Source organism: Boleophthalmus pectinirostris, unplaced genomic scaffold (assembly GCF_026225935.1).
Source record: "Boleophthalmus pectinirostris isolate CB_2022bp ecotype Guang Dong unplaced genomic scaffold, ASM2622593v1 HiC_scaffold_15, whole genome shotgun sequence".
In the NCBI taxonomy this organism is placed as follows: Eukaryota; Metazoa; Chordata; class Actinopteri; order Gobiiformes; family Gobiidae; genus Boleophthalmus; species Boleophthalmus pectinirostris.
In genome coordinates, this window is record NW_026571070.1 from 21,567,564 (window position 1) to 21,583,805 (window position 16,242).

The 16,242-nt window shown below is 38.2% G+C and overlaps 3 protein-coding genes across 7 annotated transcripts; all 3 read left to right on the forward strand.

Moving 5' to 3' along the window:
• Positions 1–6: 6 nt before the first annotated feature.
• Positions 7–1,791, forward strand: nanos2 (nanos homolog 2). The gene has a single exon (XM_055150795.1). It carries the CDS (start codon positions 1,318–1,320, stop codon positions 1,774–1,776), a length of 459 nt encoding a protein of 152 aa, XP_055006770.1. The 5' UTR covers positions 7–1,317; the 3' UTR covers positions 1,777–1,791.
• A 935-nt stretch (positions 1,792–2,726) lies between these two features.
• si:ch211-161h7.5 (uncharacterized) lies at positions 2,727–7,029 on the forward strand. 5 transcript variants are annotated; one of them, XR_008631807.1, is made up of 12 exons: positions 2,727–2,941; positions 3,013–3,157; positions 3,226–3,374; positions 3,452–3,591; positions 3,661–5,359; positions 5,567–5,671; positions 5,782–5,926; positions 5,995–6,108; positions 6,190–6,334; positions 6,405–6,553; positions 6,632–6,771; positions 6,840–7,029. XR_008631807.1 is itself a non-coding variant. In XM_055150792.1 (10 exons), the coding sequence occupies exons 4-10, from the start codon at positions 5,569–5,571 to the stop codon at positions 6,989–6,991; spliced, it is 948 nt and encodes a 315-aa protein (XP_055006767.1). In that variant the 5' UTR covers positions 3,518–3,591; positions 5,153–5,205; positions 5,309–5,359; positions 5,567–5,568; the 3' UTR covers positions 6,992–7,029. The 5 variants fall into 5 exon arrangements, 3 of the variants coding, with proteins under 3 accessions (XP_055006767.1, XP_055006766.1, XP_055006768.1); XM_055150792.1 differs by lacking the exons at positions 2,727–2,941; positions 3,013–3,157; positions 3,226–3,374 and having other exon boundaries at positions 3,518–3,591; positions 5,153–5,205; positions 5,309–5,359; XM_055150793.1 differs by lacking the exons at positions 2,727–2,941; positions 3,013–3,157; positions 3,226–3,374; positions 3,452–3,591 and having other exon boundaries at positions 3,834–3,912; positions 5,153–5,205; positions 5,309–5,359.
• A 2,966-nt stretch (positions 7,030–9,995) lies between these two features.
• On the forward strand, positions 9,996–15,263 carry si:ch211-161h7.4 (uncharacterized). The gene is made up of 16 exons (XM_055150787.1): positions 9,996–10,306; positions 10,453–10,496; positions 10,619–10,686; positions 10,757–10,863; positions 10,963–11,020; positions 11,139–11,346; positions 11,437–11,523; positions 11,636–11,791; positions 11,881–12,560; positions 12,645–13,136; positions 13,384–13,864; positions 13,999–14,072; positions 14,255–14,401; positions 14,490–14,650; positions 14,731–14,821; positions 14,900–15,263. The coding sequence occupies exons 1-16, from the start codon at positions 10,283–10,285 to the stop codon at positions 14,980–14,982; spliced, it is 2,961 nt and encodes a 986-aa protein (XP_055006762.1). The 5' UTR covers positions 9,996–10,282; the 3' UTR covers positions 14,983–15,263.
• Positions 15,264–16,242: the final 979 nt, after the last annotated feature.

Consider the following 16,242-nt stretch of genomic DNA (forward strand, 5'->3'; position numbering starts at 1 on the left):
TAATGCCCTTACTCCATCATACTGTAGACAGAGGCCAGGGACACGTGGAATAAAAGCCTCCATCTGATCAAAACACCACCACGAGCAGTATCACAATACAGTTTACTATGGCCTATGTGTTAATGAACCACAAAGCAAAGGGGAGTAAGTACTGACATCTTTAGCTTGCCATTTGCTTCGAGTGCTAAATCAGCTCATCACAGCTACAGTTCATGATGGTGTGTCAGTTGTAAACAAATCTGCGGTATTATACAGCAGATTTGTTAACACTTGAGACATAAGCTAGCATCATAAAACATAATGTGAAGGAGAAGCAGGTATCAGCAATTCAGCATAGGCCCCACATATAGTTAATGCCAAAGCTAATACGTAGTAGCTAGCTAGCTAGTGAATCTAGCTTCATTTGCTGCGTAAAGATTAGCTAGAGTGACAAACACAAACCTTCCCAAAATGTCAAATTTCAGACCTAATATGTATTTAAATTCGATTTTAAAGAGCCGACTCATGATACACTATTGATAAAACGTGTATTTGTTATCTAACCTGTCAGATTGGGCTCCTTAATCCCCTTCTGTGCTAGGCCACCGTTTACAGCCGTCGCCGGTAATGCTTTGCGCGCATGCGTATACACAATTACGCACCACTGGCGCACACGACACAAGACAGCAGCGCGCACAATCCTACACCACCCCCGCATTTTCTACTCGTCTACGTACAAGTCCAGCATTTACTCTATAGACTAATATCAAAAGACCATTAGTTTAAGAATATAGCCACGTTCACACGGCCAAACGCAGATTTTGTTGGGTTTATTCTACTGGCCGTCTGTAATAAACTAAAACACTGGGACAAAATGTGTGATGGGCATACGGTTAAAATATTATCACTGCAACAACTTGTCCCGTGACAGCGCTGACAATGAAATTGTTACATATACTATAGGGGTGACGATGGGACACCTGCACCTGTCACCCGGGACTCACTTTGTCTGATGCCCTGGCGCCAGCATCCGACGCAGAAATAAACGCTACATTTGTAATGGATATGGACAGCACTGGCCAATTAAACTATTATAAGTTATGAGCAAACGTTGAAAGTACCTGATCTATTTAACGTAGGACTGGTCTTTAAACTTTCAACAGTTTGTTTGGTGATGATAGTGGCGCCGGTCCGACCCCGAATAAAACGAGATGAAAAGCCTTCTGAAAGCACCTGGGTGACCCCTGTGCGACCTCTAAAGAATGATCAACTTTGATACATTCGTGCCATTAATCCTGGGTATAAAATGAGCCTCAACTTGAGACAAGCAGAAACAACATGGGGGATGCAAAAATGTCATCAACGCAGAGACGCGTCCTTTCTGACCAGCGGTGCTCCGGGCCGGATTGCTTCGACATGTGGCATGACTACATGAACCTGGGAAAATTGCTGCTGAGATCGCAGGACGGGCCAAAGGCGCAAGGGTGGGAGAACCAAAAGAGACGGTCCCAGCCGGGCACCTCGCGCGCGCGAGGGGACAGTACCAGCTCCCTCAGCAGCCTGTCGGACAACAGCCAAAGCGGGAGCCCTTCCGACTTCTGCCGCTTTTGCAAACAGAACGGAGAGACCGCCAGGGTGTATCGGTCGCACAAGCTGAAAGCGAGCGACGGCAGAGTGATGTGTCCCATCTTGTGGAATTACACTTGTCCAGTCTGCGAGGCCACCGGGGATGAGGCGCACACACGCAAGTACTGCCCAATGCTGCAACTGCAGGACGCAAAGGGCATGCAACATTGAACATATCACACAAAGGAATGTAACAAAGAACTAAAAGAGTGACAATCTTTTTAAGTGCCTCTAACAAGTTCTGACCCGCTGTTTCTGTTCATAATGTTCAATGTGTGTTTATTGATGCACACAATATCGTAACTGTTGGCTAAATATAATATGTTTATTTTTCCAAACTGTTTATGGTTATGATTTTTTAATGTAAACTGTTGAAAATTTTTGTGCTTTTAATAAACACGTCTGATTTTTAAATGTTTTCTCTTTCCTTTATATATCCTTGCATACATCAAAGAAGTAGAGCCAAGGCTTTAACCAAAAGATAGGCTCCAAACACATAAGGTCATGTAAGGTTTTGTGTAAAGCTATCCTGATAGGATTGTTTGGTCATGCTATGTGTTATCAAACCAGTTTTCCGGGGTAAAGTCTACAATATTTTATGAAATGTGTGTATCAGATACTCATAGGTTGTCATTGTTTTCAATTCAACACCTCGAGTAATGTCACATGGGATGGGTCTTTTAAGGATAGGAGATACACGTGCTGGAGTCATAAAAACCTTACACAACTGAGTCTTTTTAACCATGTGTAAGCCCCTCCTCAGATTCAGATGCCACTTGGCCACTTATGGTACACTATCTTTAAAGCCCTTTGATTTAACAATATTTGTACAATGGAAAAACACAATGTAAGTCTCTTGATAACAATTGTGTTATCAGTCATTGTCTTCATCATTACTATGGTTTTTACTGCTTTGGCATCCGCAGGCGCATGTAAGTAGTTTCAAAATGTCTAATTATTCCCATGTTGTTATATATTTGACCAATGAGTTCTCTCTTTAGCCCCATTTTTGCAGACCACTAGTAATATTTCCACCTGGTTCATAACAGAAGTCACACCAAGTGGTTGGACATTTGCTATCTGGGGTATTATTTATACTTTTATGGCTTCAGTTTTTGTTTATGTTCTCTCTGGGGCCTTTAGAAAGTAAGTTTGTGTTTAATTCTGTTCAATGCATGCTATATGTGAGAGGCACTTCGATTGACATTCAGTTCTTTTTCAGGAATGCGTATGGTTATGTGTACTGTAGCCCAGCTGTTCTACCACATGGATTCTTTGTGATGTTGAGCTTAAACCTGACCTTAAATGTGGCATGGCTGTTTTTCTGGGATAGAAGGTAAAACTCTGCATGTAATATTGATTTACATAAACTGTAATAATAGCCTAATTGATTCTGTCTTTTTTCAGTTTGATGATTCCTTCAGTGATCTTTCTCTTCTTCATTGCCTTAACCAATTATGGGGTCATAGCCTTTTCCTGTTTTGGTTTAAATGCTTATGGAGCATGGCTGTACAAGAACCACAAAATTGATCTGTATCTCATCCGCATATTGGTTAGTCTTGTGACAAACACTTTCTATACTTTGTTATACATAGGTTTTTGTCATTGTTTTTATTATAGGTTCAGAATGGTATTTCCATATACGCAACATGGACTACTATTGCAACTCTGGTGAACCTGAATATTGTACTGACCACTGAGGCAAATATGTCTCAAAATGATGCTGCAACTACAAGTCTATCTCTTCTGGTAGTGGTAATAGCTACATGGTGTGTTTAATTATTATTATTACTTTAGTAACTTAAAGAGGTTAAAGATGATGAATGAAAGTTAATGTGTGTTGCAGGTTTGTCCTTGAAAATTGGTTATTGGAGAAGCATGTCCGTTACATCCTGTCCATTTACCCTGTTGTGATCTGGGCACTGACTGGGGTTTTCACAAAAAACTATGATGCCGGTGCTCCATCTCGGAATAACATATTTAATGGTAAGACGATGAAGTGAAGCCAAATATCTTACATGATGTTGAGGGAGTCTTATGTTGTCTTCCCTTCAGCTGTTCTTATTGGGGTGGGCTGCTGTCTGTTTGTAACTCGAATAGGCCTGGTTATTTGGAGACACCGCAAACATCCCCTTTACAAAAATGCAGATGAAGAAGACATGTCCCCGATGGAGATTGCCAAAAAACAAAAAAAGATATTGAAGTGAAAATCTTAACTGTAGTGTTATTGTTTTTGTAAAGTGCTTTATAGATTTGTGGCCCACCGGCTTCTTATACATGGCAGTGATTTGCATAGTGATTCAACAGGTGCAGTCTTTTCCTTTTACTAGAAACCAATATTATATTTATTTATCATTTTTTTGTAATAATTTAACTCTTTGTAATGCATGTCATAATGTTATGCTTAATGGTTTATCTTATAATACATGCCTGTAAGTGTAAGATGTGAATAATGAACTGTGAACTACATCACAATTTTATAAATAGAATTCATATAAAATATATGCTGTGTTTTGTTGTTGTTTTACTAACAATAATAAAACAAATTATAATTTATATACAATTTATATTTTCCATACACAATACTCAACAAAACAAACAATGCTTCAGAGTGTTCCAGTGTTGCCATAGAAATAAGCCCTTCATGAGATTACTGGTTTTGGTCTTTGGTTTAAAGAGCCTCCATTTCATGACACTACACATAAGATTACATCTCAATATCAATAGTGTTAAATATTTTTTAGATCAGTTTTAGATCATGTTTAGCCCTAATTAATGGAACTATAGTCTGCACAGGTATTAAAATTATAACTGGACCTTGGCTGCCAGTGCTTTAACTTGCAAATAGGGGATACATACAGGCTTTGCTCATTCTCACTTATGAACAGTATATAATGCAGCAGCACAGGCTGCACTAGCACTGACTAAATTTAAACAACAGAACATTGAATCTGTCAATCCAAATGAGAGACTTCAAGGTCATTTTGCTTTCTGATTTGATAATCGTCTTGAGTTATAAAATTGTGTAATAAACTCCAAATTATAACATAGGCCTAAATAAATGGAACATAATATCTAATATTTTTGTAATTATTAAGAATAAATGAGCGTTACAATTGTTGTCAATAAGAGCTCTGTTTGAACATGTGTGCCTCTTATGGGGACGCGGCCAGGTAATGTTTAATTACCTAGCTAGAATGGAATTAATAATAAAAATAGTTCTTATTTTTCCTAATGAATTAATCTAGTGATTAATCTTTTGATTAATCAGTTAGTTGTTTAGAGCACAGAAGGCCCATAAATATAATTTTGTTTTGTAAATTGTACCCAGATAAAGTTTTAGGGCATCCTGGTGGAACATATTTACAAATGAAACAAAAAAACAAAAACAAAAAACACTTATTTAACATACTTCCTGTGTCAGGTAATCCCTGATCTGTTTCAGCCATAAAGCCTCTTCTCTATGCTCATCTTTTATGTTTTATTGGACCCACCTTCTCTTACATATTTTGATATTATTAAACCTAAATGTTGTTATGTCTTACAGAATCAAACATCTGCATTTTATGATCTCATCACGTGGACTGTGGTATTATATATGTAAGATAAAGGTTCACGTAAGGCTTTCAAGGACCATAAAACCTTTCTGTTGCACAACAAGAATTTCTATAAAACTGTGTGACTCCAATCTTCTCCACACTAGTCCCTGAACATCCCCTGAAGAGCTGACTTGCACAAGGAGAGGCGTAGTAAGGTATGTTTCTTTCACGTTATCAATCTTTTATCTATCAACAACAGAAATTATTATCAAACTTTTATTATTGTCAAGGAGTGTGTGAGCCATATAAAAGGGTGAATCAAAATACAATTAAAATCTGATGTGATCTGAGTAGAGAAGACCTCCACAAAAGCTTTGAACTTTTTCTGTGACTTTACAAACTCTATTTATTTACACCGCCAGTCATGATGGGAGAGCATAATGGTGGGCGTCTTGCTGCAGTATTGGTGTCAGTTGCTGGATATTTAGTCAGTTTGGTGTTCAATGGACTCTCTGTGGTGGGCGTTGGTAAGTTAATGTGTAATATACTAGTATATGTTTTTGGTTTTATTTTACAATATATTGTATTGTAATATGTATTAGCTCTTGATTTTTATTGGTTCTGTATTTATATTTAGGTCCTTATACAACAACAACAGCCAATGTCTCAGCAGTGTTTGACACCCAGATTACGCCCTCCGGATGGACCTTTAACATATGGACCCTCATCTATATTTGGCTTACTGCACTTGTTATCTACATTGTCATTGGACTCTGCAGAAAGTGAGTAGTAATAGATAACCTATTTGAAACAAAGTACACAAAATAACACATTTCTGTTTGTTTTTTAGAAATGGTTATGGCTATGTTTACTGCAGCCCCTCGGTATTGCCTTATGGTTTCTTTGTTAGCTGGTGCCTCAATCTGGGTTTCAACATTGGATGGCTGATAGTCTGGGACCAAGGGTAAAATGGAAAAAAAAAAAAAAAAGCCAAACTGTCAATTAACCTATGTGATAATAAAGAGATATTTTTTATCTCTTTCAGAAATATGATTGTTGCATTGGTGTTCCTTATCCTGGTTATAATCACAAACTATTCAATGATATTTTTTATTTGCCACGGCCTTCATCTTTATGGACCCTGGCTGATGAAATACCACAAGGAAGATCTGTGGTGTTACAGGATAATAGTAAGTATAGACAAGCTTAGCAGCATTTTTTTTTCTTAACAGATTGATCAAATCTGAGGGCACTGTTTAGGTTCAAAATGGTGTCATGATTTACACCACATGGACAACAATTGCAACTCTCATCAACCTGGCTATTGTTCTAACTTATGAAGCTGGTATGAATCCACTAGATGCTGGCACCATATCTTATTCAATTCTGTCTGTGGTTCTGCTTGCATGGTAAGGCTTATTATTATTATGTACAATTATGTATGGAGTTTACTATGCATAATACATATAGTTGCATTTTTTCTAAAGGTTTGTTCTAGAGAACACTGTGCTTGACAAACATGTACGATACGTCCTCATTGTGTATCCAGTAGTCATTTGGGCACTCTCAGGAAATCTAGACAAAAACTATGACCCAGAGTCACCAAATCGCAATGGAATTTTTATTGGTAATATATATTTGCTTTTATAATCAAAATGTGTTGGAATTTAAACTAAATGAAACCTTTTCCCCCAGTGGTTCTGTTGGCCTTAGCCTGTCTGATCTTTGTCACACGTATTGGTTTGGTGATTTGGAGGCACAAAAAGCGGCCCCTCTATAGAGACGCTAACCTAGAAGCAATGGAACCAATGGACATAGCTCAGAAGAATAAGAAAATATTTCTTTAAATACCTCAAACACACAGCTGATTGATTGCACTGGAGATGTTACTCAATGATGTTATTGCTTGTTGAACAGATCTACGTCTATGGTTTTGTGAAAGCTTTGAATTAATTAAATAATTGGATGTCTTGGTTGGTTATATCATCTACCCTGTATTTTCTATTTATTACATTCAATTCACTTATCATTAGAAATGTAATCTACCATTGTGTATGAGCTATTTGCTTTTTTGTTTATTCTAAGATTAGTTATTTTTGTTTATATTTGGCAATTTGGTTTTAGTTAATCTGCATATTTAATACATATTTTGCTATGTTAATATTTCTTATATGTTTTGCTCATTTGACCTTTTTCTGGTTTAGTCTGAGTGTTTATTTGCATGCTCAGTTGGAATAAATCTATGGAAATCTATTATTACCATTTATTTTTGCTCTGTTATTAAAATATATTGAGATGTGCGAGCTACATGTGTTCAAATAATTTCCCTTATTGTGGATCAGTGAAATTTATCTACAGTGTAAGTCTAAGAAATGCATCTCTGGACATGGACATTGATTTAGTCTTGTTTACTGCGTAGACCACATACCATCATGCCCAAAAGTGACTGAGTTATTGTTGTAGAAAAAATGATATATCTCTTGATAAATAATTGCTGGTAATCAAGTTTTTGGAATACAGACAAAGGTTTATTCTTCTTATCACGGCAGATATGAACAAGGCCTAAGCCTGCCCTGGACAGAGACCAACAGCCCGTCACCTCTTCTCTGTTAGACTTAGACAAACTTTTTTGATCCACAAGGGAAATTATTTGGACACAGTAGCTCACACATCACATCACAATACAATAACAAAGAATAAAAAATATAAACGTAACAAAGAATTCTAAATAAGTAACAAAAAAGATAGCAAAAGACAGGTGTCAAATAAGGCATGTGTGTAAATATACAAGTCATAATAAAATAGAAAAATAAGTAATACAATATAAAATCTCCGCTATATACAAGAGGTCATAGGAAAACAGTGTAACAATGATATGATTATTGACAGGACATAGTGTATAAATTACATGAGGATGAATTGTTGTACAGTTGTAGGGAGTATTATCTGTTACATAAAGGTGAGTTGGTTGTACAGTTGTATGGAGTATGAATGTAATCCTGAATCTCTCACTGTTTGAGCGAAGCTGTAAGAGCCTGTTGGAGAATGAGCTCCTCTAACTCTATAGTCTGGTGCAGTGGGTGAGCAGCAGTGACCATGATAGAGAGCAGTTTGTCCAGTGTCCTCCTCACTGTGACAAATATCTCCAGCTCACAACCAATCACAATGGATCTGTTTGTCAATCTGCCCAATGTCCTTTTTACTGGTGCTGCTCCCTCAGCAGACCACAGCAAAGTGCAGGGTGCTGGCCACCACAGACTGGTAGAAGATCTCCAGTAACTTGGTTTGTCTGGGACCACTCAACAAAGCTTGCTGTCAGTCTCCTGTACTCCTGCTCTTGTTCATCTCACTCTGACAGACCACTCAGTGTTTCCCATAGACCAAGTATACTATGTGATCCCCGATCAGACGGCGACCGAGACAAGATCAAGACCACGGCCCATGGGGGGCTGGGGGCATATGTGCTTGTGATGTGTGCGCAGTGTACGCGGGATTCAGACGAGCGCACAGGCGCTCAGAGACGTCCTGAGCGCTCCCGCACACTGGTACAAGTTTATTGCGGACAACAGCGGCCGCAGTGAAATATCATCGTACTCGTCGAGTGTCAGACCTCGAGTCCGAGATAAAACCGAGTCCAAACGCCTTCAAGACCGAGAAAAAGATCGAGTCCAAGTGCGGTCGACTCCGAGACGAATCCAAAAACGTAAAAAAAAAAAAAAACGGTCTCGAGTACTACGACACTAGCAGGTTACTCACATCTGCTTTGCAAAATATTGTAAGGCTTTGCAAATAAGGCCATGATTGATCAAAAGCATAGCCTATACCTTTTTAAAACAAGTGGGTCGGCAAGGAGATTGGGTACATTATTTTAATATATTAACTTGAGGTCCGAGTTACGCTTGGGTTGTTTGAAAACGTCGGGTCACTGCAAATGTTTTATAAGTGTACCCCCATGGACATCTCTCTCTCTCTCTCTCTCTCTCTCTCTCTCTCTCTCTCTCTCTCTCTCTCTCTCTCTCTCTCTCTCTCTCACTCACTCACTCACTCTCTTTCTGCATGCGAATGATAGAAGTGCGTTGAAAAAAAAAGAAAGAGGCGAACTCCATTTGTGGCGCTTGTGGCGGTTTTCATTCTGTGACACTGGAGAAATCAAAAAAACAATATCCTCACAGAGGCCTTAACACCATACAAGTGTAAGTGAGCCCTATTGCACGGATAAAGTAAATAAAAATAAAATCAATTTTTAGAGTGTAAACAAGAACAAAGAATAAAAAGGTAGGGCGTAATCTCCCCCCATCTTACCCCAAAGCATCATGAGCTCTGATCCAGAAATTCAAGTTACATACATATCAAAGCAGAGTGACTTTTTTTTCACAGACTGGTGTTAATCAACTACATTTGAGGACAGGTAAGACAACTCTTCCTGTGTGTGGGGACAGTTGTGTCTGCTAAGCCTTTACACAGGTAGAAATCACAATAATTTACACAAAGACTGATTGAGAGAAATCTTTCCACTATATAAATTTCCACCCCAGTTATGTGTAGCTTCTGTTTGTTAGTTTCACTACACATCGCATTTGTAATGCATTAGAAACATGTTACCTGTAGAGGTCAGTATTGCAAAAAAGGTTAGAACAGAAAAAGAGCAAGCGAGGCTTACCCATAGACCGTTTACATTTATCCCGTTGTTTAGACTTCCAGGCCCAAATATGAACATATTTACACACGACACGTGGCAAATGTAAAATCACCCACAAGATACAAAAATAAAGTCACTTGTTGTGTTTGCATTGTTTAGTGTTTTTATTATTTTAGGCTGATATATGCAGGCTAAATTCAGGGCACAAGTTGTATTCCCGACTACCAGCGCGCGGGTTATTTGCAATTTGTCAACAACGCTATTGTTGCACAAATGCTGAAATACGATAACCCAAACATCATTTTGGACTTAATGCGTGTGATTTCTCCGTTCTGTGCTGAGCAAAATTAAGCGTATCAAGTGCAGTATACAGAGGGTTCATCTATTCATTGCTTTTACTGAAAATCCCAAAAGAAAGTAGTAGTAGTTTGGTTAGCGTTAGCGGTTAGCCTGGGTTCGATCCTAAAGTGCCTAAATACGCCAAGAAAAGTTATTTTAAATGGACGATAACTACCCGACGCTGGTAAGTCACAACATAAAGCGTTACATTGTTGATTAATTTTTCTTTAGGGTTTTAAGTTACAAAACGTTGGTAAAACCTGCAGCGTTTTCTGTTTTCAACGGTGTCATTTGTTAACATTATCTACTGGCATTGATTTTGTGTCACAGAAAAGGCCCAAAAAGAAGCTCATCTACCCCACTTCTAAAACCCGGTATGTTCCCTTATGCAATTTACTTTTTTATATGTTGACTAGATTTTGTGCATTGCGAACTTAACATTATTATATCATTTGGACAATTTGAAGTTAACATATTTCTAACGTTACATTTTTAGTCCCCCTAACCAATGGACACAAGATATAGTTTCTTTGGAAGATGTTGATAAGATGTTTGATGGCTTGGGTGAGTTCCTTTGTACTCTGTTTCACTGGTTTTGTGGTTGCATACTTGCTAAGAAATTGTTTTATTTTAGATTCCAAAGGGGAAGACTTTCCTTCTCCATCTCCTGAAATTCACATTCCCAAACGCATAGAGAGAGTTGAGACACCTCCCCCTGAAGAGCCGCTTGAATATCCAATGGTAAACAATGGCTACAACTCTTGTCTAGCTCTTGCAATATTTAGTATTTATTATTATTTGTTGTATTAATTTTGTATTATAATTGTTTTGTAATTTTAGTTTGCTAATGGAAACCACCATAAACCCCTCACTCCAGTCAGCCCTGAACTTGACATTGGTAATGTACTGTAGATATTTTTCATTCGGAATAATGAATGCGTGATTGTACATGTGTTTATTATTCTTATTATTCTTATCATATTGATAATTTGATTGTTTTTATTGCTTTTGTCTAGATTCAGAGACCCCATTTAAGGCGCATGGACCGGTTAAGACATCCAGTCCAATAGAAGGAAATGCAATACAGCATAAAAACAAGCAAAGAAGGAAAGAGGACAACTCCGCTTCACCAATTCTCTTTGATTGTGCAGAAGAAAATAAGATTTTAGACACAGGAGAAAAGCTCTCAGAGAAATATCAACATAATAACCACAGGAAAGATGAGTAAGCAAATTATGTTTTATTTAAGTCAGAATATTGCAAATAATCTAGTATAGGAATAATAATTAAAACATGTTCTTCCTTTTATTCCAGAAGCGATGATTCTATTTTTGAGACCCTTCCAGAAAAATCTGCCTTTAATAAAATGTCAGCACAGAAAAAGAAATCATCCCCAGTGAGGTAACATATTTTTGTCATTACTTGCAACTTTATCTTAATGTGTATTACTGTGCATACGTTTTCACTTTGATTGTACCGTTTGTTAGTTTTCCCCCCTTGTTTTGTAATGCAGGCTGAAATCTTCAGGTACACCTGTATCTCCAGTGAGATTCGAGGCTAGATCAGCACTCCCAGAGAAAGAAAATGTACAGGTGCCCACCACAGTCAAGCATGACATGACCTCTTTTCTCCAGAAGCTCAGAGATGCTGGACAGCCCAAACCTACACGGTGAGACTGCATGCACAAAAAATGTATGAATTTGATTCATTTACTGTGTTAAAAAAGTATAATGACATGTGTGTTATTTCTTTTTTAAGTGCTGGTTTGTTACAAGCCAAAGTCATGCCTCCAGCACCAGAGCCAGAAAGTGAAGATGACTTTCTTATATTGGAGGATGATGCTCCTTTGTATGTTTCTATCCCAAGTAAAACCTCCAGAAACTTGAAAGAGAAACAAAGTAAAATATCAAGTTCTGACAAAGAAACTAAGGACACCGCAGGCGAAGAACATTCAGCAGATGAACTGCAGAGTGCTGAAGAGGATCACACCAAACTGAGAAGTCAGTCTTTCACTGAAAAAACAAAGAAAAAAACAAAAGTCTCTAAATCAAATTCAGGTGCTTCTGATAAAGATCCAAATGTACCAGCCATTTTTGACTCCAATGATGCAGAGAATCTTTTAGAATGTGGTAAAACAAAGAAAAAAAAGAAGACTCAACTAATAAAAAGTCCATCTAAAAATGACAACAAACCAGAATATGTAGGCACAGACACAGATGATGTAAAGCCTTCAAAGAAAACTAAGAGGAAAGGGGAAAAGACTTTAGAAAAAGGATCAAAGCCTGTAAAAAATAATAATGGGAATTCTCAAAGGAAGAAGACTCATTTAAAGGAGAGCAGGAAAAGAGCAGACAAAGCCAGCGCTGAAGTTAATGGACCAGAGGAGCAAAGCCAAGAGCTCAACTGTGATCAGCCCGGTGATGAGTCTCCTGTTTCAGGTAATGGTCCTGCCTGAAGTCCTGATCTATTGAAACTTTGAATGTTTTTCTCACTAATATTTATTTGATTTTTTTTTTATCCAGTCATCAACAGTTTGGAAGCCAAATCAACTAGGGACCTGGAGCATGTTAATTTAAATCCTCATACATCGTGTAGTTCATTGGAAGGGATGTCAGATGAATGCAGCAGAGCGAAACGGAAAAGGAAACAGACTGGACAGTGGTGGATGAACTGCCCTCAGAGCCCACAGCAGCAACCCACAGACAAACAATCAACTGTGCAGAAGGTTAAACATGCAAAGAAGGCCTCAAGTCCTTCTGGTGCTTCATCTGTAAAAGCAACCACAGGTGCAAGAAAGAAAAATCTGAAAGCATCTTCATCTTCATCCAGCAACAGTCACCAGCAAAAATCTGAAAAGAAGGTTAAGAAGAAAATTCTAAAGAGAGTGCGGCCAATCAAGCGGATGTCTGAAGATTCAGATGAGGTTTTTCGGGAGTCAAGTCAGGACAGAGCTCTGGACCAAGATTCAGATTCAAGCCCGTTGCTTTTTCCACACAAACAATGCATCTCTTCAGGTAGTGTATTAACACAGTAGTCCTCTAAATGATGGATAATACCTGTTACATACTTATGTTATTATTACATATAATGTGGCCTAAAATTTAACCTTAACTTAACAATTCAATATAAGGTGCCAGTATGCCTACCAGTCTACTATTGTAGTTTGCAGTAGTTAGTTGCAGATGCATGCTTGTTTATACTGGCTTGCTCAAACCTCATAGTGTTTGTAACATCAATTGATTTTTCTTGATTACTCAACAGGAGAACAGGTATTTCCTAATGTGTACCAAAACAGTGAAAAACTGTCCCTTACACACAAAGGACCTGAAGAACTGCTGGGCTCAAGAGATTTCACAAAACGGAGAAGGAAATCTCCTGGAAACTGGTGGCAGATCAGTGCCACAGCAGAGGACCAAGAGATGCCCCCCTCAGAGCCTCAACTACAAAAACCCAAGAAGCTCAAAGCTGCTGGGGAAAAGAGAAAAAAGCATTCTGTATGTTCTCCTTCTAAACCACTAGAGGGAGCCACTAAACAGAAAAAACAGTCTTTGGCCACATATACCGAACGTTGTAGCACTGTCACTCTGAACCCATCTATAAACAGAAAAACTGAGACAAAATTAAAGGAGCAGAAAAATATAACGTCCCCTTTAGCTACACATGATGTAGTCAGTATGGAGACCAATGAATCTCAAAGGGCCCTGGACCGATTTCCCATTCCAGACACGCTACAGGATAGCATGTAAGTCATTTCAATAGTATTGTTTTGAGTATTGTCATACCTGGATGAGTAAAAAATAATTTGCAAGGTACTTTCATCTATAACTATTTTTTCCTACTATTTCTTCTGTAATATATTTAATTTGTTTCTTGCAGGTCAAAGGTCATCAGAAGTGGGCCATCTTCTATGATTGAATTTGAAAACTACGAGGAAGATGATGAAGATAATGGTATGTTTTACTTGTTTTCACTTGACTTATGCTTTTAAGTTCACGTGTAAATTCCCAGTCACATGTACATTTTGTGTATACAATATATCTATCATACTTAGTTATTATGTTATTTTTACTCAAACTAGTCAAATGCTGAAAATAGTCATATTATAATCTGCTTGTTCTTGTTAATTTTTCAGTGTTGCCATCAACTACAGTACAGCCTGTTCTGTGCGCCTCTGATCTGTGCGCCCCTCCTCTCAGGCCACTTGTCCTGCAGCCTAAAGACAAGGTCAACCTCCAGGACTGGCTCAAGTCTCTTTGGCCTATAACAGACCATAAGCAAAGTAACATAATCTAATATGACCATAAAAATACACCTATTCTTACTTATGGATTTGCAATGTCTAACTTTTGCATTAACTACACCCCCAGGAGGCCCTGAAATCACACCTGATGATTTTGAGTGGCATTGTTACCAGGGCAGAGCTTTAGGCGTCATGGTGGACTTGCACTCAGGATCCATCTGCAATGGCAAGATGCTTCTGGGCTCCTTCATGAAGAAGCCTCTGTGGGTGGATCACAGTGCCACAACAGTGAGTAAAGCTTACACTGAATGCTGCATTCATGTCCTTCTCATGTTATTCATATTTGTGTCCTTTTTGTCCTTTCAAAGGTTTTTAGTTTATTAACAAGCTCTGTGAGTTTAATAGTGGACTGCAATAAATCGTGCTACAGTGCAGGGCAGTCCTTTATGGTGCCACCTGGTAAGTCTCGAATGAGAATGCCCTGTATAAAAGATAACTTGGAGCTCACTCCTCATCTCTTTATTTGTCCCAGCCCAGGTCACGCCTACAGCATCCACAACCTGAGCGCCCAGCCTGCTGTCTTCTCCTTCACCAGGATTTATTCTGAAAAGTCAGACTAATAGGGGCTGGACAATCAACTGCCTCAGCTGTGTATAAGTGTATATTATTATGGGTACTTAAGAAGTGCTTCTTTTAAATTTGTTGTATTAAAAAAAAAAAATGCAACTGTAAGCTATGACATATTGAACACTGTTAAATGTGTTTTAAAATTTAGGTCTGTAAGGATTTCAGTATTTGTTTTTATGAATTTCGAAATGGTCACAACTTCTTTTAAAAGTGTATTTTCAGTTGCAATTAATGTAGATGACTTGTAAATAAATTTCCATACTCCATTTGTAAAGATGTGAAGGAAATCATGGATTACATTTTTTACACATACAATGTCATAGGTATGTGAAAAATCCCTCAGCTGTCCAGGTAGAATCCATGGCAAGGAGAAATTTAATTTGTCAACTGGACAAAGTTTATTTGGTTGAATACTGCTTCTTCAGTTCTGCAGCTTGGATGAACTGCAAAACGTATTCGACCAAATAAACTATGTCCAGTTGGCAAATTGAATTTCTCCTTTGCCACATGTCATAGGTAAATTAAACTAGTGTGCAAAATGTAACATTGCTTTTGACAAAGCTGCCAAGCTGAAGTGTGACTCCTGACATTTAATCATAAAACATTTACTGACCTAGATTCTGTTTGTGAAGAAAACTAATGCACAGAAAACACAGCAACATTTGCCATTGTGAAAAATCTTAAAGACCTGCTGATGTTCCACTCAAGTAGATCTACTAAATACTGAAGCTTGTCTGTGTAGGATAGATGATAATTAAATGCTTTTAAATGTGTGTTTGGGGAGGCATCAGTAGCAGTCTGACATGCCTCGGGGAGAAGATCTCTCGCCAAATGGATGGATGCTGCTTAGACCACCAGAGTTTAGACCGGAACTGTCTCAGAAATTTTCAATAATGAACCATGACTATGTTCAAATATGCAACATCTGCTTATTCACGCATGCAGCCAGACATTCCTCATACATTTCCTGTGTTTTATTGAAGAAGTCTAAGAAATCTACAGTAAGTCGATTGCTGTGGGAGAATCCATGCTCAGAGTATAGTTTGGGTGATTGAATTCAGTGGTGGCTTTCTGATATGTGGGAGGGATTCTGCATGGAGATGCGAGAATGGGGAGCTTTCTATTAGACTGACTAGCTGTGTGTAGCTTCCAAATGCCATTATAATATCTTGCCTTTATGCATGCTGTAGAGCAGAACTGAAGGTTGAATCACCATGTGGTATGTCTTTGGGCAAGGAAGTAACAGCTAATGG

Excerpts from the sequence above, each read along its gene's own strand:
- nanos2 (XM_055150795.1), top strand. The coding sequence starts at position 1,318 with ATGGGGGATGCAAAAATGTCATCAACGCAGAGACGCGTCCTTTCTGAC.
- si:ch211-161h7.5 (XM_055150792.1), top strand. The coding sequence starts at position 5,569 with ATGATGGGAGAGCATAATGGTGGGCGTCTTGCTGCAGTATTGGTGTCA. Across the intron at positions 5,927-5,994 it reads GTCATTGGACTCTGCAGAAA|AAATGGTTATGGCTATGTTT; the intron begins GTGAGTAGTAAT and ends TTTGTTTTTTAG. Across the intron at positions 6,554-6,631 it reads TCTGTGGTTCTGCTTGCATG|GTTTGTTCTAGAGAACACTG; the intron begins GTAAGGCTTATT and ends TTTTTTCTAAAG.
- si:ch211-161h7.4 (XM_055150787.1), top strand. The coding sequence starts at position 10,283 with ATGGACGATAACTACCCGACGCTG. Across the intron at positions 11,524-11,635 it reads AAGAAATCATCCCCAGTGAG|GCTGAAATCTTCAGGTACAC; the intron begins GTAACATATTTT and ends TTTGTAATGCAG. Across the intron at positions 11,792-11,880 it reads GGACAGCCCAAACCTACACG|TGCTGGTTTGTTACAAGCCA; the intron begins GTGAGACTGCAT and ends TTCTTTTTTAAG.